General features: G+C 48.8%; 1 protein-coding gene across 3 annotated transcripts in view; it reads right to left on the bottom strand.

Annotated features, from left to right (window-relative positions):
• Nucleotides 1–232: 232 nt before the first annotated feature.
• NCAM1 (neural cell adhesion molecule 1) overlaps nt 233–21,081 on the bottom strand; it is a 431,096-nt gene continuing 410,247 nt past the window's right edge. Inside the window, exons 15-19 of one of the 3 annotated variants that reach the window (XM_006890785.1) lie at nt 18,464–18,588; nt 16,973–17,150; nt 5,685–5,892; nt 3,976–4,092; nt 233–906 (exon numbers count right to left, since the gene is read on the bottom strand). In XM_006890785.1, coding sequence (XP_006890847.1) covers nt 783–906; nt 3,976–4,092; nt 5,685–5,892; nt 16,973–17,150; nt 18,464–18,588 — 752 coding nt within the window. In that variant the 3' untranslated portion in view covers nt 233–782. The remainder of the gene's footprint in view (nt 907–3,975; nt 4,093–5,684; nt 5,893–16,972; nt 17,151–18,463; nt 18,589–21,081) is intronic. The other 2 variants (XM_006890784.1, XM_006890786.1) reach the window with 2 other exon arrangements.

Raw genomic sequence — 21,081 nt, 5'->3', positions numbered from 1 at the left:
CTATTTTACATGGACATTTAAACACAACCAAAGTCAAACGTGTGTCCATCTGTAAACACTGGAAAACAAGGTTGATGAAAGAGAGAAAAAAAAAAACCAAAAAACCAAAACACCAAAGAACTGAGAGGGGATAAAAAAAAGAAAAAGAAGTCCAAATACTGCAAATTGAAACCTACCCCCAGAAGCTGCAATTTGGCATTCTTCCTACAAAACAAGAGTCTAAGTGGGAATTGAATTCAGCTAGAAAGGGTGACACACTTTGCACACTGAACAAATACAAAGTGAACAGAAATTATAACTTATTTATGAGGTTTTACAGAGTTCAAACTCGACTGAAAGTATAAAAATAAACTGTGGACTTTGTTCATCCGGTTTGTCTTAGTGCCTGGAAGTTATTTCTCTGAAACTGGTCTGTGCCAATTGGGTAACACACCAAGTGTGGTCTTCGTGAACCTAGATTTATTCTGAGCTTCCTAGATTCTTAATTTGGGGTCCTTTTGTTTGATTTCTAAATGGTTTCAGGGAACGGAGTGTCCTAGTTTGGCTGTGGGTTTAACCTTTTTGTCTCGTTTTCTTATAAGTGACTGCCAACAAAGGAACCCTTTCTATAAACCTACAAAAAGGAGATCCCGTGTTTATCTGCTTATTATTTTTTTTAAAGGCAAAAGACACTAGAGGAATGAGATGTGTGCGCGCGTGTGTGTGTGTGTGTGTGTGTGTGTTGGAAATGCTCTGGTGAAGGTGTGTCACTGTTTTGATCTTTGCTCGCGGCTCATCACCCATCATGCTTTGCTCTCGGTCTCCGTTGTCTGTGTGGCATCGTTGGGGACCGTCTTGACTTCAGCCGGCGGCGCTGGCTTCGTTTCTGTCTCCTGGCTCTCCGACTTTGCTTCTACAGGGCCTTTCCTGTAGAAAACGGGGGGGAGGAGGGGGAAGCACCCTGAGACCTTGTTCTGCTGCCAGTTCACCCCATCAGCCAAGCCCTCAGGAGGGACTCTGGCTAGCGCACTGGTCTCCAACCACTGCTCCTCCTTGGAATCCTCACGGGAACTCTAGAAAGCACTGCTGCCTGTACCCAGTGCTCCATCCACATGTTAGAAGCACCGAGAGATTCTACATGCAGACAATGGGGTCTTGCCTTTGTCTTGGGTAGTGGGATAGGGCGCGGAGAAGCAGTGGGGCATCCTGGACTGGGACCCCTAGCACTGATTTTGCAGGGACCCCTTGCAAGCAAACTGTTCTTGCCTGTATTCCCACTTCACTTCACTTCATCCCACGTTCTGTAGCTAGCCTTCACAGCGTGAGAGAGCATGCTTTTTAACTGAAGCAGCATTTTGTGGCTCTCTGACCAGTTTGCTACAAGAAAGGATAGCATGGGGTGGGGGGGCTCAGTGGGAAGGGCTGTGGTTGCACATCTACTTTCCAATAGTGAAATCAGGGCCTTGGAGAGAGACTCTGCTTGTAGCTCCTGGTGACAGCTTACCCTGGAGGCAGTCACAAGAGCCTCAAGAGCAATGAAGGTCTGCCTTTTACCTCCACCAGCTAAGGCTGCACTGGGGCGGGTGCAACATCAGCCTCAACAGATGCTATTATCACATTTAAGGGACTTGTGAAGTTAAGGACCTGCCCTTGGGCTTTAAGAGATTCAATGGCCGTTTGGTTCGTGGCAGTGTTTGGGGTCTTTCCTGTCTGTCCAAGAGCAGAAGCAGGAATGGCATTGGGATGCGGGATATGATGGGACTTCTGAGCCACATCCTCTCAAGACACTGGGCTCAGTGCCCACTACTTTTCTGGAGGGGACCCAGCCTGGCACTGGATAACCCACAATAGTTGGCCCCAGGGTGTCTGATGAAGGCACAGTGGCCTCCTTAGCTAGCTCCCCACATTATACTCATCTGTGTTTCTGCTGCCTGTTCCCCCTCTCCCCTCAGGGAACACAGGGCCCTTGCTAGGAAGATAGGATGAAGCATAATTAACATGGCCTAATTAGTGAGTAGGAGGCTGCTCTGCTCCCCACGTCCTGCCTGGCCCTGCTCTCTCTTGTCTTCTCCCAGTCCCTTGGTTGACAGATCCTCAGAGAAGCCCTGGATTAGTCTGAAGACACGTCTAACAAGGAGGACACAGCACAGCACAAACGCACACCACTACAGGACACGACCTGATGACAGCAGACAAAGAGAAGCCGTACTCGGTCTTTGCTGGTGCAGGCGAGACAGAGCTGTCTGCAGTGGAAGGAGCAAGCTCAGGGGCTTGTCCACTGGCCCCGGCGGCGGGAGCAGGAGAGCCCAGGGCTGCAAAAACATCCTTTGCAAGGTCAATATCTGGGGTCTTGAAGTTCCCTTCGTCCATTTTAAAGTCCTCGCCCTGGGGAGGGTTTGTGGCGCTGGCGGAGGCAGCGTCACTCTTCGGGCTAGCCAGGGCCGGCTGGGCCGGGCTCTTCGCGCGGCCAGGCTGGGTGGGCTCCGGGTCCGCGCCTTTGGTGCTGGGAGCCTCCTGCTTGGCTTGGGGGGCTTCTGTGGGAGTGGCAGCCACAGCTGCTAGGGGACTGGCTGTCCCCGCTGGGGTGGGGGCCGGGCTGGGGGCTGGCTTGCTCACTGGAGGGGCCTTGGTGGCCTCGCCCACACTGGCAGGGGCGCTGGGGCTGAGGACAGCCCCCTGATTGGCCAGAACACTAGAAGACAAATTGCTAGTGGCTGGGGCTGAGGTTGGGGTGTCGCTCAGGTCAACGAGGGGGGCGACCTTGGGGGCCGAAGCTGGGGCCGGGGAGGAGGTGGAGACACCGGGCCCCTTGGAGGGGGTGGCCTGGCCAGGCTGCACCGAGTTTGAGTCAGGCATGGCTGTGGCCGGGGGTGCAATACTGGAGGTGAGGGTGGTGGTCTCACTGGTGGGGCTATTCTGGGCAGTGGCAAAGGTTTCGGTGATAGTGTCAGAGTTAGTGGTGACGGTGGTGACAGAAGGCAGCATGTCCTCAACAGTGGCTGTGGTGTCAGCAGGCAGCCTGTGGGAAGGACAGGAAGTAGAGAGAATAGACAATGAAGCTGAGACATGACAGAGAAGCAGGGGGAGAAGGACAGAAGCCACGGAGAGGGGCCGTGGGCCGGGCATGCAGATGGGCGCACACAGGCACACAGGCCCACAGAGAGACGAGGACGCCGAGACGGGCAGAAGAGGACACAGGAGACGACAGAGATACAGGGCAGCTACTAGGGACCTGCGGCTCTCCTCCCCACTGACTGGCCTGGAGCTCTCAGCACAAACACCCTGCAGACCTGCCCTAAACGTCTACTCAAAGAGAGAGGGCCTTCCGCTCAGTGTCCATCCACGGAAGTTTCCACCTGTCCTGGAGCAGCAGTGCCCAGAGGCCATGTGGAGCCTCACAGGGACTGAAGGGGAAGGTCAGCTCCTCGACCTCACTGGTAGATGGCAAGGCCCTAAAAGGCCTCTGAGGGCCATGGGATCTTACAGCCATGGATTCTGTGGTTGCATTAAACTCCGTTCTCTTCAAACCCATAGTGCCTGGGTGCCAGGCAAGGAGTGTGGCTATAGCTAGCTGGTTAGGTTCTCTGAGGACCTCAGGGGCTTCAGCCAACAACAGGAAGCTCAGGGAACTTTATCAAGTTCCAACTTCCCTCGAACTTTGGGAAAGTAAACGGAAGACTTCCAGAAAGTCTTAAGCAGAATCTGCTAAGCCTCTCAAAGCCCAGCCTCTCAGTGAGGTGCCATCTTCTGATGCCATTTTTAGGAGGTGTGTATAATGTGGGAACAGAGCCCAGGGACCCCCACTTGGGCCTCTTCAGAGACCCCCCAGAGCATCCCCAATATAATGGAGACTTTTCTAAGGAGAGGATGGGGCCAGGTATTTTCCTGGAATTTGCAGAATAGGGCCTGCAAAAGGGGGTGGGAACCATAGGAGGGTGGGTAGGGTCGATGAGGTGGGCACTCCACCGAGGGGTGCAGATCCCGCCCCTCACATACTCGGGCTCCGTCAGCGGCGTGGTCTCGTTGGGCTCCGTGTGCTTCCCCCCGTCGTGGTTAGGTGTCCGCTCCTCCTCAGTCCGCACCTCCACGATGGGTTCCTTGGACTCATCTTTCCTGTGGATGGAGTTGTGCTGGTTAAAGCCATGCCCATGGGTCAGTGGATCAGGGTCTGGCTGAGCTTAGCCCAAAGGCTGGCAGGTGGCCTTGCTCGGGCAGCCAGCGGGGTCTCGTGCTTGCTGTGGGGAGCGGACATGGACACTCCAGAGCTAGACATGTACCTCAGTCTTAGTCCCAGCTCTACTGGCTGTGTGCCCTGGCGCATCTAACGTAATCACAGTTTATTTCCGTTTTCTCATCTCTCACATGGGGCAGATACTAGCTACCTTATCTAGATGTTAGGATAATTAAATAATACATGCTCAGAGCTCAGTACAGGGTCTAGTACAGTTTATCAGTTAAACTTATAGGTTTAGTTAACCTATAAGCATATATCTATAACTTTCTATACATACATGCAAGTATATGTGTGTACATACATTTACATGTGTGGTGTGTAATTGTGTGTCAATATGCTAAGCTTTGGTAGCCAGTTGTTTGGTCAAATGTAGTTCCCATGTTGCTTCAAAGGTATTTTGTTAATCTGATTAATGCTTACCAGCAGTTAACTCTAGGTAAAGCAGACTTCCCTCCATAATATGTGTGTGTGTAAGCTCATATTATTGGTTTTAAGTCTATATATAAAAAAAAATAAATCTAAGTTTTCTAAGGGAGAAGAATCCCTGCCCCAAGACTAGACTTTGGATTTGTTGACATTTATAATTTCTTACAATAAATCTCTTGAGAGATAGATCAATAGGTAGAGAAAGAAAGAGACAGACATACAGACAGAAAAGATACATAAGTAGATGGAGATATAGGCATTCTATTGGCCGTGTTTCTCTGGTGACTAATGTGTATCCATAATGTTGGTTTGTGCTGGTAAGCAACTTGTTTTCTAGTTCAGGCCCTTCCTTGCTTGGTGGGGCTCAGTCAGATTCAATGATAGTCTGAGAAAACTCCTGCTAATTGGCTCTGGATGTGCGTCCCCTCAGCTGCTGGAGGGAACAGCGTCTGGACCACCAGTTTCACAGAACAGGAGCCTCCTATCTGCTTTACTGCTGTACCCTGGTGTCTCGGGACAGGGCCTCATCTTGACCACAGTAGATGCTGAATGACACCAGAATAAATCAATGTCTTCCTCAAATGCCGGCTTGTTTCCAGAAGCAGCTCTGACAAATCCACTCATTCTCACCTCTGCAGGCATTTTCAAGCTCTGCAGTTGGGCTCAAGAATATGCTTTTCAAACAGCAATCTCCAAAGACTATGTTTTAAGAAACATTTTACTATTTGTTCTTTTCTCCTAGAGAGTGTTTTCAACTGGAAAACCTGAAGCTGAGGAAAGCCAGTTGCCATTGAGTATACCGTTTATGCATGCTGCAAAGATGCAGGGCTGTAAAATGAAAGGTTGGAAGTTCAAGTCCACTTAGAGGTACCTCGGAAGACAGGCCTAGTGATCTACCTCTGACAAATCAGTCACTAGAAACCCTAGAGGACAGTTCTACTCTGACATGCATGGGGCTGTCATGAAGCTGACAGCAAGGCCCCTGCTGATGGCTCTGAGGTCAGCTGCCCCCAGATCTCAGCAAGGCCTGAGCATGAGTACTCACGAGAAGGCAGCTTTGCCCTCCTCCATGTCCTTGCCCTTGGCCCCGGGCCCGGCCTTCCCGCAAAGGTTGACGGCGATGCACATGAGCAGGCCACACTTGTTCAGGAAGTAGCAGGTGATGTCCACAACCACCAAGAGCAGGACAAAGATGACGATGAGGATGCCCACGATGGCTCCAGTGCTCAGGCCTGAGGTGGGGCTGCCATTGGCTTGAGAGGGAGGGAGGGAGAGAGAGATGGCTGGTGGTTAGCACCCTGAGACACGAGACCCCTTGGGCTTCACAAAGCAACTGCCCTGAGGATGAGGCAGGGCCCCATGGGACATAGTCAAAGCATTTGTGCCCAAAGTGACAACTTCCCGGGGGTCTTTCTGTGCCCAGGCACTGTGATAGGGGTCTGTCTACACCTTCAAGTGAGGGGTTGGCAGCTCGTCTGATCCACCCAGGAGAGGGTAATGAGGCTTCCACAGAGAATGAGAATCAGGAGCCTTGGAGCAGTTTGAGTCCAGAAGGTCAAGGTCTGAAGACACTGGGCAACGGGACAGCAGGGACAGTGGAGGGTTCATGCATCTCCCCTGGACCAGGAGGACCAGCAGCTAACAGCTCAGCAGGGGAGACAAGCAGGCCCAGGGCTGTGGCTCCTGGGAGCAGTCAGGGGAAGCTCACAAGTCTTGGGGCAGAGGGTCCCGAGGGTTTCCTTTGGAGTTGTGCCACCAAACACAACAGGAGCCCTGACGCACTGTCCTGCTTCCTTTCTGTCTTTATTTAAGAACGCCTCCAGAGCAGCTCTCCACTGGAGCACCTTGGGTTCACGGCTCACCTTGCACTGTCACCCAGAGTCCGTGTGGCTCACGGTGTGTTCTGCTGGGTACAGTGGGAAGTCAGGGGATACTCACCATCTGGGGTGCAGGCATGCTTGGAGGAGACTTCAGGATTGCCAGCTGCCTCACCACAGAGAAGCACACCCACAAGGACAGGCACACCCTCACGCAGGACAAACGCCCACCACAGACTGACACGCTTGCTCACATTCAAGCAGGACCTAGCATGTGGGTCTGGCTGAGTTCACTTGAAGTGACTCTGTTTCTGGGCCTACTCATAGTCTCCTCAGGGCTTCAGGCCAGGGATGGCATCACAGAAGGACCCCTCACTTAGCGTCCCAGGCCTCAGTGCTCAGCGGCATGGTAGGCACTGAAGTTAGTCACCTGTCACCCGCTTGGTGTTGGTATTGTCTGACAGACGTGTGGTCGTGGGGAGGGAAGGAGGGACTGATGTGTGCTCTTTGTATAAGCCAATAGAGAAATAATGACCTTGAACTGAAATCTGGGCATTTCAGACTTATTCCTCTGGAAGGGCAAGGCTCCAAGCAAGAAGTCCACCCAAGACCAGGCCTGTCTGAACTCCTTGTACCTTAGAGCCCACTCAGGTCTGAGGACTAGAGACAGGGTCTATGGACACTACCTGGGTCTGTGCCAACTCCAGAGCCTTTGGTGAGTGGCGGGGTCTGGCTGCCATGCATCCAGTTAGAGAATGTAAGGATCAAACCCCAATGCCACGGTCAGTGCCCCTTTTCACGTAATCAGTGCTCCCAAGGGCAATCTAGGCGTACTTCATTTTATTCTGCTTTGCAGATTTTTGGTTTTCACAAAAGGAAAGTTTGTAGCAACCCTGCATTAAGCATGTCTACCGATTCCAATTTCCCAACAGCATGTGCTCACCCCTCATGCCTCTGTGTCCCATTTTGGCTATTTACACTCTGTCAGACTTTTTCATAATGCTATCTTACAGTACAGTGTAGACATAGGTTTTGTCTGTACTGAGCTTGCTTAATGAAGATACTGTGGGGGTCTGGAGCTGAACCCGCAGTCACTGAGTTATGCCTGTGCTGTTCCATGATCTGCCCAGGCACTGCCTGGCTCCTTCAACCTGGTCCACTCCATCTTGCCTCAGACTTCAATTCAGTGTGGGTGCCAGCTTAGACCCCACAGATGACCACCCACAACCTATGCCCTTCACTGCAGCCCAGATAGCACTGAGTTGGGGGCATCCCCCCATCTTGCAAATGTTTTTGTCCCTTTGGTCTTGTTTCTCAGGCTTTCCTCCTCAGGCTCTTTGGCAAGCACTCCAGACTTTGTACGGACGACCAAACTTTGCATGGACAACCCCAAGCCCATTTCTTTAGAAAGTCCCCAAGAGTGGCCCAGGGCTCTATGCTTGATGTAATTGACTCCAGCCATCTTGTCTCTCAGTCACGAAGATGGAAGCTAGCCACTGGCCACAAGTCAGCATCCGCCAGTAGAGAGGGCTTTGTGATTTGTCTCAGAAGACAAACTCATCCGTTAAAGTTCTTATAGACCTCACACATTCCTTAAAAAAAAAAAAGCAAAGAAAAAAATGCAGGCCTCATATCCTGCCTCATCCTCTAGATTCCAAAGCTGTTTCCCTGCATTGGAAGAGAGCCTTGGGCTTCTCGTCCTCTGTGACAGTGGACGTGAGCTGCTCTCCGCTGCTGTTGATTCTGACTCACAGACACCCTCCTCCAGGTCTGAGGCTGTGAATTTTTATGGGAGTTGACTGCCCATTTTTCTTCTCTGGATCAGCTGCTGGATTTGAACCACTGGCCTGTCAATTAGCAGCACAACACATATGCCACCAGACAAATTTCTACAATGCTCCATTAATATCTGATAGGTGTTCAGTGCCTGCTTCCTGCAGCAGCCTAAACTAGAATTCATGTGTGAGGGGGGACATCTGGTTTTGGGACCAATGGCCAAGTGCACTACCAAACTAAATTCTCAAGTTAGCACGTAAAAATGGTTTTATGGAACTAGTATCTCTCAACTCATTGCCATTTAATTGGCTCTGACTCATAGCTGACCCTCCAGCGAGCATTTGGAGGCTGTAAAGGAGGAGGAGATTGTCCATCTGTCTCCTGAGGTGTCACTGGTGGATAAACCCCCAGAGTGGCACTGCCTTTAAATAAACAGTGTAACTCCCTGCTCATGATGCCATCAGAGTTCCCTGCCCTGTCTCCCAGGAGGAAAAGGAAAGGACTGAAAGTGGTTCTATGTGTCTGAGTGGCCAGCAGTTGGGGCAGCTCTGATCTGGGCTTTGTAGACCCAGCCCGGGGCTGCACTGGCCTTGAAGGCCACATGTGGTGAGTGAGTTAAGAGCTGGAGGAAGGGCATGAGGGGGAGGAGACTTTAACTGTGGCAGAAAGCAAACAGTGGACACCCAGGGAAAGGTCCTCCCACTTCACAGTATCCCTTGCTGATTGTGTCCCCAGTAGCCAGGATGGCCTTGGTTCCACCTGCTGACCACACCCAGCCCGTTCCTGGAACACTCAAGCCTCAGGTCTTGTGTCACCTCAGCCAGGCCTCTCTTATTTAGTGAGGCACCTCCCAGCAACATCAATCATCTCACCAACTCCTCTATTTTCTACATTTCTGTGCTTGTTATTCGAATGACCTTATTATACAGAATGGCCCAGCAGGAGCTCTGTCTGCCTACGTCTCCCCAGGATCCAGGACAAACCTGACTCATAATACATGTTCAAAACATAGTTGTTGAACAAATGAATGGAGATTTAGCCTGGAGATGGGAATGCTGTCTCCAGATCTTTAAAGGTTGTGCTATGAGAAGAAAAAAGGAAATTTTAATCTGTCAGCACCCATGGACAAAAAGTCTGGGTGAGGTGGATAAGCTCCATGTGAGAAGGACAAGCAACAGAATTATTATGGGGAGGGAGCTTCCTGCTGTTTGAGGTATTCGAAGCAGAGGCTGGACAAGCCCTTGGCAAGTGAGACTTCTGCACAGGGAAGGGTTTGGGATAGATGGCTTCTTTATGGCTTATTTAATCATATAAGAGCCTGCCATTCCAACTCCTATGTTGTGCAGTCAAGAATGTTTTGCCTGGAACAGGATTCCTGAATGTCATTTTCCTGTATAGCCTGTGCTGAAAAGAACTTTTTCCTGGAAGACTAAAAGGCTCTGTAGGGCCATGATTAATGGCTGATTCTTATGGTTTTATTTTTTACATTGAAAATATGTATCCTTTCTTTCAATGTTTCACCACTGGCTAAAAATTTCTGGCACATTTTCATCACTGGCAGCAAACTTCCTGGCTTTTTTTTATTAGAAATTCTGATTCTGGGGCTCCTCAGTTCTACTACATCACATAAGCCAAGGAAACATGGTATGAACTAGGACTCCAGGTATTTCTCATACATTCCAGAATTTGAGACCTAGGTCTCCTGGTCTACTTCCGAATTACAATGACCACCTAGCTACTCCTATGGTCCTGCCACCCACCCAACTGTGTGCTCTCATCTGGTGCCCTTGTCCAAGCTGATGTGCTAGACAGATGGGGAGAGAGAAAAGATGAACCCTGAAGCAAACAGGCACACTGAATTTACCACTGTTGAGTCTAGACTCCTAGAGCAATTGAGAGGCTCCTGGAACTGGCAGAGGAAGTCTTGTGGCTTTTAAAAAATACAATTCAACTCATTCCTGCTGAGTTGGAGCCAATTCATAGCTGACCTCCCAGTGGGTTTTCAGAGGCTATAAATCCCGCAACAGGAGATTGCCCATCTTTCTCTCATGGAGGAGTTGGTAGATTTGAACTGCCTGCCTTTGGGTTGGTAGAGCAACTCCTTACCCAATAGGCCACCAGAGATCTCTGCTTTTACCGAAAGAAGCTATAAATAAAGGAAGTGCTGGGATATAGATGAAAGGTGTTCAAGTCAACAATATGTAATTTTCTTAAAAAATTAATTTTTATTCATGGGATTATATTTTATTTAGCCAAAATAAAAAACATATTTTCTTTATACTATGATTTAAAAAAATTTTTTTTCTGTTGCCTTTTCCTTTTAAGCTGTTCATTTTCAACTCAAAGTTAATCTATTATACTTTTGTCTATTAAATAAAGGAAACTTTTTCAGCACATTCCAGTCTGATCTTTTTTCCCCTTCCCATCTATCATAATGTTAAAAATGATTTTCCTAGCCATGGAGTTTGACTTTGCTGCATAAATGAACAGAGATATGGGAATGAGGTGTGTTGGCCTATTCATAAGGCAACTGACTATTAAATTAAGTGGACTAAGTAGTAGAAATGGAGACCACCAGCAAAGATGCAGTAGAAAATGTACAGTGGGAGTCCTTGGAGGCTAAAGATTCCTGTGCCACTCAGACTAGGCCTTACAGAATCTGCAGACCCAGCAGAGAACCAGACACAAAACTGGCCTGGGAAAGGTGGCCCACGGAACCTGAGCTAGGAGCCTTTGTCTGAGTTTGTTTGAGGAGTAAGGGGAAACGTCGTAATTAGAAGGACTAAGAACTTTGTAACATGGGCCTAAACTGTCCTGACTGAGCGACTGTATCCTGCCGCCAACCTGAATTATAAACTTTTTTACTTCCCTAATAAACATTATCACTGTGGCAAAAAGGAAAAAAGAAACCACCCTCAAAAACAAAGATCCTCACCACAAACACCAATAGGCAACACTCATTATCTCTTGAGGGATGTTACAGAATTGTTTAATACTAAAAAATTAGAAGCATAAAGATGATCACCTGAATCTTATGTAGTGTTTTTCAAAAGGAAAAAGAAACCCACCATCTTTGTCTTCTCTCTGACTTGCCCTGACTGATGCACCCTGGACAGTGCATGCTGTGCAGATGCAGTACCATGATGACTTCAGAGGTCCCTGCTGCCCAAATAATAGGATCAGGAGGCTCGGGCCACCATCTTCGGTGAAGAGGAAATGAGTTTGTACCAAGACTGACACTACATATGCCTCCAGTTTTAAAGGCCACAATACAGGTGTGTAACTCTTCCATTTACAGGTGCCTGAGTCGGGTGAGTCAAGGTGCCCACGGACCCTGGGACAGTAGTCCTGACATCTCCCACCTCCACATGGTTGTCAGCTTCTGAGGATAGTTGGCCAGGGGTCTTGTCACTCATAAGGCGCGTACATGTCTGTGTGCTGCTTTCCAGAAGCTGCTAAGCAGACACTTGGCTCCAGAAGGTGTTTATTAAGTGTGATTACAAATGGTTTGCTAAAAAGAACCTTCTCTTATATTCTCGGTACCACAGGATTATTCTGTGAAACATCAGCTGTGCATGACCAGGGAATCAACCTACACAGAGCTGTGGATCTGGTGGCCCAGAATATGTTCCTAACCCCAAGGTGACCGATCCCCTCCCCAGTTCTTCAGTGCCCTTCCCCCCCCCATTTTCGGGAAAGTCAAGGAGACAATGAGCCATAATAGCTCTTAAGATAGCTAAAAAAATATATTGTTCCACGTTAGAAAGTATTTCCTTTGGCTAGAATCCCATTCATCAGACTATAGCCTTTATAGCTTTGGGGTTCAATTTAAATAAAAGTCAACCAGGTGCACGTGAAGTGGAGAGAAAGGATTTCCGATACTTCGTGGAGCACACCATTATCAAATAAAATCAAAACACGTTGATGAGTTCACATGAACGGTTATTTCCTTTAATAATGCAAAGGTGTAAACGTCATAAAGGCCTCGCTGATTATCTACACAACAATGTGTTAGCATTCTTATTAGTAGAAAAATGTGATCCAAACCTGCAGTATAAATATCCCCAAACAAGCAGAAAGCCCCGTGGCCTGTGGCGGTGGCAGCGCTAATGCAGGGCGCAGAGGTGGCAGGGTGAGGGAGCTGGGAAGTGGGGTGTGCTCACTCCTGCAGGGCTTTCCAGAGCCTTTGTGGTAAGGATTCCTGTGGAGCTAGGGGCTCACCTTCACAAAACACAGTGTGGAGACACTAATACTGTCTCCCCTAGGGCTTTGGTGACGAACCATGGGGCTTGTTGAATGGCCCCATAGCAGTGACCCCTAAGCAGGTCCAGCGGAGGTCTACTTGGTCACTGGGATGTGCTCAGGGGACAGGGTCATGTCAGTGTCCCCTTCCTCCCTCCCACACTTGAGGCCAGATTTCTAAAAAGCCCCTTCAGAAATACTACACTGTCCCACCCCGTGGGGCGACTGGGGCCTGGGCTGAGGGAGACCCTTGAGTCAAGTTCTCCTGGGGTGAATACTGTGTCCAGTGCCTAGGCTGTTCACAGGGACATGCTGAGAGCCAGAAGTGCACGGCTGGACCTCTCCTTACAGTTCCGGATCACTGGTCTGTGATTCTAATACTGGATCCAGGAGACTCCATGTTCTCAGGAGACCTCCCTGCACTGAGTCCAAGAACCATGTCTACTTACACTGCCCAGGTCTGCTGTGAGGTCAAGGGGCTGGGAGAGAGGTGTGCGCTGACCTGGGGTTCGTCCTTGGCACCTGGGTGCAGCCCTGCGCTGGAGCGCTTTGATGCTGGCCTGGGCTCAGAGCTATGCGCTCAGCCCCACAGACCTGGGACCAACTTGGGGTTATCTGGGATTCCCACAGGGAAAGGCCTAATGTGGCTGACTAGTCTTTGAACATTAAAAAAAAAAAATAACAGGAAAAAAAAGATAAACCAAAAGAGACTCAAACTCAAGCTTCTGCAGAGATGCTCAGAGATGAGATATGTAGAATGATATGTGACCACAATGGAGATGGGAGTTTGACTCTGTAGCAGGCCCATCCCGAAACACATACACAGATGATACTGAGCGGGATTCAGCCCTGGGCTCAAAGAGGCACCTTAACAAACACGCCCCACTCCTCTCCTCGGCACATGAGACAATGACTCCTCAATAGCAGAGTGGAGCAGCTGGCATTTCTTAGCGTTGTAGAAATGCCCATCAGCCAGCTGACTGACGGGAGGCTGGGGCATTTGGGAAGTCCTGCCAGGAGGACCGAGTCCAGATTGATCCTAGGGCCGGGCAGTCTGGGCGCGGCCCATTCTCTGTGGTGTGACTCACGTCTGGTTCACAGTGGATGCCTCCAGCCCCGTAGGCTGATGCTTAGAGTGGGAACGTGAGTTGCTGTTGGGCCTTGACCCCAAAGACCCGGAGGCTCTGTGCGAATCCAGGACAGACATGCAGCCAGTGACCACAGCCTGAGGACGAGCACCTGTGAAGCTGAATGCCTGCTGGACACATCACAGCTTGGCCCTGTTCAGAGACGCGTGCCAGGGGCTATGTTAGACACCAAGACCAGGGTGCTTCCCAGAATATTTCATCAGCCCCAGAAAAAGGCCAGAAAACTGAGTTGTTTAACTCCACGGGCAATGGGATGACTTAAATGTGTCCGTGCCATGCCAGCCAGGCGCTTAGGAGAGGCGTAGCACTCTGGCCTCCTAACGTGGGCACTTAAATGAAAGCAAAGCCAGCTATCTGCGGAAGGGCAGCGGAGAGCTTGGTGTTATCATGAAGGAGCGGGAGGCGACTTTAACGTTTGGATGCAAGTTCTAGATGGTGCTTGGGAATCTTCTTCTGCTACGTCATTTTTAGGAAAGGACAAAAAAAGCCACAATATAGGCAAATGCTTCTCTGTAAACCTAGCAGTAAGTTTTTAAACTGTGTTATTTTTTTTCTGTTAAAAGAGCTCTCGAATAATTTTTTTTTTTTACTGCAGCTAAAAAGGGGGCAAGCCCCTTCCTAAGTGGCATCAACGCATCTGTGAATAATACAATATCTGGAGGTAAAGCTTTTTCCAATTGCAAAACCTTCCTCTTCTGCACAGAAAGGGCGCTCTGTGGCTGTGGCCGGGGTGCTCCTGGCAGGGTCTTCCAAAGGGGGCACTAATCATTCTCATAAGGAACTGGCCTTTTGTAAGCAACTGGCTTTTTTTTTTTCTCTTTTCCAAGTTTCTAGCATAGCAAGAGAAGAATAACTGCGGAGAAAAGCAATGAGACAAAGGTGTAGGAGGCAGAGGAGCCGCCCAAGGTTGCTGCAGGTGCCAAAACCAGGGGTCCCCAGACAGAATGTGGTTGTTTGAAAACAAATGTGGGGATGTCCCGGTGACGTCCAAGGTGACATGTGTGACGGCAGACACAGGAAGGGGAGGGAGGGGGCAGGAGGAAAGAGAAGGTAGAGACAGAAACAGAGAAAAAAAATAAGATAAAAAGAAAAAATAGGTCAAATACAGAAAATGCAAGAATCCAAGGTTAATTTAATTCAGTAAATTCAACTGACAAAAGTTAGAGGAGAGTTCAGTGCGGAATCAATACCATCAGGCCGGTTCAGAAGCTCAGCAATGCCGGAAGCAGCACAGCAGGGTTAATTTGAGGGTTAGGGGTCAGCGAGCAAATGAAATTAAAGTGAGAGAACAGAAGCCTCTGCAGTAAAAGGAGAGTTTGGCGAGGAGAGTGTTCCCTTCCACTAAGGCAGAACCTCTCTCGGGGTGCCAGCAGGCTAAGCCATGGTCTCCTAGGCTCTGAGCATCGCTGTTGGGTTTTGTTTTTCACTTCCACGTGGTGGTGGAAATGCTTTTGACCACTACTCTACGTGCGAGCAAATCACACGGAGGTGCTTTCTTGCCAGTGAGAAAGAAACCAGACTGTTCATCCTATTTCCCAGTTCCCGGTCCCTAGCACTACTCTGCCATCACCTTCCACCAGCGCACCTATCACAGTACTCCACCGTAAACCAGCCGGTTTCATTCCCAGATCCCAGCACAACGCCCAGGAGAGTCCAGTCAAGTGCAGAGTCACCCTGTTCAGGAAGGCGTGGGGATGAGGCCCAACAAGAAAGACTCTGCCATTGCCAGTGGTACGACAATGAGGACAAGGTCCCCCCAGAATTCCTGTCTCTCTGACACATCTTCTCCCCTTGTCTCTAAACCCCTGACGTGCTGGTGGCACCCAGCATGGACATACAGCGTGCCCTGCAGGCCTGCCTGCCAACTGAGTCTTCCCCGGGGGAACAAGGTGAGACATCTGTCTACCTGCAAAGCAGTTACTCCAGCCTCTCCATGCCCCAGCTCCAAAGCATTGTCCCATAAAGGCAAGTGGATCTGGACAATCATAACAAACTCTTCATTTCAAAACTCACCGGAGGGTGCAGAGAAGGCAAGGATTGGAGCAAATGGGGGCCACCCTCACCTGGATATGCTGTTAAGCAGTAATGGGAAAAGTCCTTTTTACAGTCACATCCACGAGACTTGCCTTCACTGTGGACCATATGCCCAATCCCTGCGGAGATCCTAGCACGTTCTAGGGAGCTTTCCTGACAATGCAAAGGTGAGGATAAATCCATGCTCTGGCCTGTGGCTTAGAAATGACCTGCCACCTTTCTGCAGGTCCCCACACATTCCTCAGGCGTGCTCATTCACACACAAACGGCCATAGCGCACCACACACACTGAACTCTCTGTTGCTTGGGTGCTGTTTGAGCCCGTCTCACACGCATGGCCTCCGTGGTCGACAGCCCACATCCCTGCTGGCCTGTTCCTCCGCCCCAGTGGAGCAATCACGACAACTGAGCCAAGAGCCTGGGCAAGCACTATAGACCGGGTAGGCAGGGTGGGGGATCGAACCCAGGACCTTTGAAACAGGCCATCTTCCTACCATACTGGGGCTGTCACAGGGCTACCTCCTCCAAGCTGTAGTTATAGTCTATGTCCACCTCTCTGGCTTGGCTAGAACAGCAGAGATGGATATTGAAGACATCTGTTGGTCCTGAAGGATTTGGTCACTGAAGAGAATGGCTACCGGCAACATGGTAGCTGGGCCAGAAATCAGAACTCTCACTTTATTCCCACACTTGAGCTGTTCCTGGATCCCAAGAGACAGATCTGCATCTTGGCTCCCTTCACAGTCTCGAGCCGACTGGATTGCCTTTAATCGATGGTGTTTTCCAACATCTATGCTCTCCACTTGTTCTATTTCAAGTGGCTCAATTTGATTTTGTCTCAAATGAGAAGCCCCTGGCAGATACGATGTCTAACCCACTGGGCACCATCTCTTTCTTCTCTTGGGGTTACCACAGAGAAGAGGGTTGGACCACAGTTGCGCGGAGAAGCAAGCATCAGATAGGAAGCCCTCGGCAACAGTTAGGTGGCCCTGGGGTGAAATAGCAGAGGGCAGATTAGATGTCCCAAAAAGGATCCAGACTCAATCAGCTTCCAAGACTAGGCCGGAGCTGGGAGTCTTCCCATCTGAGGGTTCAGTCTGGCGTTAGTCCTTCAAAGCAGGACCTTTCCTAGGGGAACGGTACATCTCAACCCACTGCATAGTAGGTACAAAGCAAATTAAGCTTTGCATGGGCAACCGATCATGAGGATGGCCGTAAGCAAGCGAGTTGTCACGGGGTGTCAGGCACATTAAGGGATGCAGCACGTGTGCATTAATTCAAAGCAGGAGACTAACGGGGATCAGAGGTGCACCTACCTGGGATGGCGGTGGGCTGGGCCGAGGTCCTGAACACAAAGTGAGCTGCCTTGGACTTTCCCTGCTGGTTCTCAGCCACCACGTAGACCTCATACTCGGCATTCCAGTCCAGGGACTTGAGCATGACATGGTCGCTGCCCGAGGGGAGCCTGATCTCTGGTTTCCACTCAGAGGAGAGCTTCTGGGACAAACCGGTCAGGAGGACAGAAGACACCAGAGAGCTTTAGGCACAGATGCCAGAGGAATAACAGGCAGAACTTAAGAGTCTGTAATTGCTGGTGCCAAATACTAAAGCTTGTAAAAAGCATTGATAGGTCATGGTCTTCATTCTTTCTTTCTTTCCAGCCTGATAAACTCTAAGTGTTGTACGTGTCAAGAGGTCAACTGTGTGCATTGGAAAATACAAACAACACCAGATGTCAGTGCACCTCCAGGTCAACCTCTCAGTGTTCCATAATTAAGCAGTGCCAAATCTCCTGGGCATAGGTGCATAAAGGTTATTCTAGAAAGGGATAATACAAATATGTTGCTAGATATATTTCAGCACGTTGTTAGTGAGAGCAACATTCCACTCCCAAAATGTATGTCCCTGGCATGGGAACACAGTGCTGATTCCAGAGGTTTTATGAAAAAATAAAAATCTATAATTTATTGAACACCTGAGGCTTTTCCTTTTCTGGTAATCCCATACCTTACTTAACAATTAAGTGAGAAAAAGAGTCGAGTGGATTGACAAGCACTGTCACCAGCTGAGAAGCATTCCTGGTGGCCACCAATGTCGTCCTACTGTTCAGTAAACTTAACTAACCAGTTAACAACTCACATGTTACTCCAGGATGACCAAAAGGCAGGACAGAGGAAGTCAACTCTCCAGGAAAAGCCTGGTTTTTTTTGTGTGTGTGGCTATTCAAAGAAAGAAAACCACTCTGTGGTTCATGACTTTCTAACTATGAAGAACTTTTCGATGATTGCCCGCTCTCAGATACCTACTCTAAATCTCTGAGCAGTTGAGGGTGTGGGCAATGACCAGGTGTCATTCTCAAACCCCACAAAGAGAGAGTAATTCTCAATTTGAGGGTGATGGATGAGAGAGGGTGTGGAGAAACACGCAGATAGGCAGCTAGATAGGAAAGAGACGGCTTAGGGTCATGCTCATCCGGAGGCAGGACCAGAACTTCAAGAGTGGTGGTAGTTCTCACTGGCTGAAGGCTGAGCGTACCAAAAAAAAATGCTAGATCGTCACCACGGAGATTGGTAGAAAGCTTTAAGACATAGGAAAACTCAATTATGACTTCAGTTTGTTACTACCACCATCATTTCAATGGTTTTAAAATGAAGTGAAGACACACTGAGCCGCTATAGGCCAAGAACCACATGTACAGATGCAGAGGAAGACTGTCCTGGCCCTGCCCTGCCTTTGCTCCGCTGCTTCCCCACACGAAGGGTGTCTCAGGAACAGGGCTGAGGGTGAAGGCTAGGGGAGGCACTCACTGCGCGGTACTTGACCAGGTAGTGTCTGATGGGGGAGCCACCGTCATCCTGCTTGATCAGGTTCACCTTGATAGAGTTTCCATCCTCTCCCATCTGCCCTTCGAGCTTAGGTGCGCTGGGTTCCCCTGAAACAGCCAGTTTAATTCACATCAACTTTTCATGCTCAACATGAACATCAAATCCATCCGAGTGGGAGGGAGTGACGGGTAGGGCTGAATACCTATCTTGCTTTCTCAGAAACGCAAATGGCTATCAAAAAGCAAGTGATAGATGACTCTGACTATTAGATGTCTCAAGCTTTTCTCAAATTGAGAATACCCTTTGGAAATGTTCTGGAAAAATGCTCCCTAATAGACATGATCTGCCCCTCCCCTCCTTTTTCTCTTTCAACAAGTACTTGTGTTTCTGCTTTAACTTCTCTTGAAACTGTATATTTGTCTTTCATAAGCTTGGTAGATTTTAAGGAATGGCCTCAACTATGGGAAAATGTTAACATTTGTGTAGAAAACCTATACCATTGCTATTGTTTATTATTGAGTCAGAACCAACCCATAGCTGACCCTCCGGGGAGTTTTCAGAGGTAGTAAATTTCATGGGAGGACATTGCCCATCTGTCACAGAGCAGCTAGCAGATTTGAACTGTGTACTTTTGTGTTGGCAGCACAATTCCTTACCACTAAGCCACCAGAGCTCCTATGACATCCTTTCTTTTTTCAAAGTGGTTTCTTCCTTGGACACGAGACTTGGGCTGGGAGCGGGCGGAGTGATGGGGCTCGCTTTTCAGGAATTAAATTTTATGACTTAGATTCATGAAAATGAGAAACAGCAGCTCCCAGTGGTGATTACATAAAGCACAATCCACCTGAGGCACGATTCCCGCACGCATCCTGCTCTTACCGCGCTGCGCAGGGAGTGATAATCCTCGGCACTTTGTGTTAAAGTAACAATCATGAACGTCTATTGCTTTGCGAGAGGAGAAAACTGTCTTTAGCATTTATCAAAGAGAAAAAGCTTACTCTTTCCCTGTATTTGCAGTATACGCTCAGCTTGTAGCACTGTGAATCCAAGACGGGGAAGGGAGGTAGGTAAGCTGGTGTGGGACAAGACCCGGGGCTGAGATGGCTCTTCCAAGAGTGAAGATTTACTTTAAGAGAAATTATTTGTGTCTACGAAAGCCAGCAGAGTGAGAGAACATCTCTCATCCAATGTTAAAATTCAGATTGTGTACCATGGCAAGTCTGCCCTTCTGTAAGGAGCACTCTGTATCCCTTTCAGGACCTCTGAGACAGAACTCTGCTTATTGGTATTACTTGCTATCAAGTCAATTCTGACTCAGGGTGACTCCACGTTACAGAATACAATTGGTGTATGAAAAAGGTTATCTGTGGTTGTTATCTTAATGAAGGGAAAAGCCAGGACTTTTCTTCCATGGTGCCCGCAGTGGGCTTAAACTGCCAAACCTTAGGTTAGCAGCTGAGAGCAAACCATTTACTTTTCATGGCCTAGTGGTAAGGAGCTGTGCTGCCAACCTCAAGGTGTATGGTTCAAATCCACCAGCTTCTCCATGGGTGAAAGATGGGCAATCATCTCCCATGAGATTTATGACCTCTGAAAACTCACTGAAGAGTCAGTTATAATCCATTGGTATATAACGCGCACAACAGGGACCTTCAGGTAACTGTGGAAGCCACAAAATGGTCACGTTCTGAGTAAATCACCTTGGCTTGTCTTGCCAGAGGGAATCTCAGACTGGTGACAGAAGGGCTTGTCTCTAGGTCTTGAACTTAATTCTCCGACAGTGTGCATTCGGCTGTTGATAAGACTTTTGGCAAAGGGAGAATTTGGCTCCCTCCCAATGTGGCCCTGGGTCCTCCTCCTTCCCTCGATATAAGGGGGAACCAGAGGGTGAGAACTCTCATATAGATTCTCCCCACTCAGGCTGGGCCAGCAAAAAAGCACACCATGTGTGAGCTTATTACAGCTGCAGGCCTGTATTTTAACAAGATCCTGGGGAGCTTATGTGCACATTAAGTTTGAGCAGCTTCGTATGAGGGCCTATCCTTCCCCGCCACGGGGAGGACACTTAATCATGGTGTCTGAGGAGTATAGTAATTAGGGCAATTGGGCTTGCTATTTGTTTTCTTAAATCGATACTTTAGAAAATAGAAATAAAGAGGGCAACAAATGGGTTTCGGGTAAAGACTCGTTCAGATCCCTATACAGATAGTATATACGGCGCTCTCGTGGTTTAGTGGTTAGAAGCGCCCCTGCGATCCAAAAGGTATGTGGTTTGAATCCATCCACCAACTGTTCCGTGGGAGAAGGGTGGGCAATCTCCTCCTGTGTGATTTATTGCCTCTGAAAACCTTCTGGAGGGTCAACTATGAGATGGTTCAGATTCGATGACACATGATGACAACATACAGCTACTTGCCCCAACATTTCTGGAAGAAAAACCCAATCATCTTGAAATTTGGCTTAGATAATGTCAAGCTATGCAGACATTTTAAAATTCTTTGGGATCAATCTATGTCTTAGATGGTATCTCAGTTATGTCCCTATTATTGTATTTAAGAATGAAATAAAACAGAATTTCTGTCAAATTAGAAGGGACTCAT

Source organism: Elephantulus edwardii, unplaced genomic scaffold, assembly GCF_000299155.1.
Source record: "Elephantulus edwardii isolate Elephantulus edwardi_28Jun2011 unplaced genomic scaffold, EleEdw1.0 scaffold00093, whole genome shotgun sequence".
NCBI classification, from domain to species: domain Eukaryota; kingdom Metazoa; phylum Chordata; class Mammalia; order Macroscelidea; family Macroscelididae; genus Elephantulus; species Elephantulus edwardii.
The sequence above is the reverse complement of the archived record's forward strand: the minus strand, read 5'-3'. Positions and strand labels throughout refer to the sequence as shown.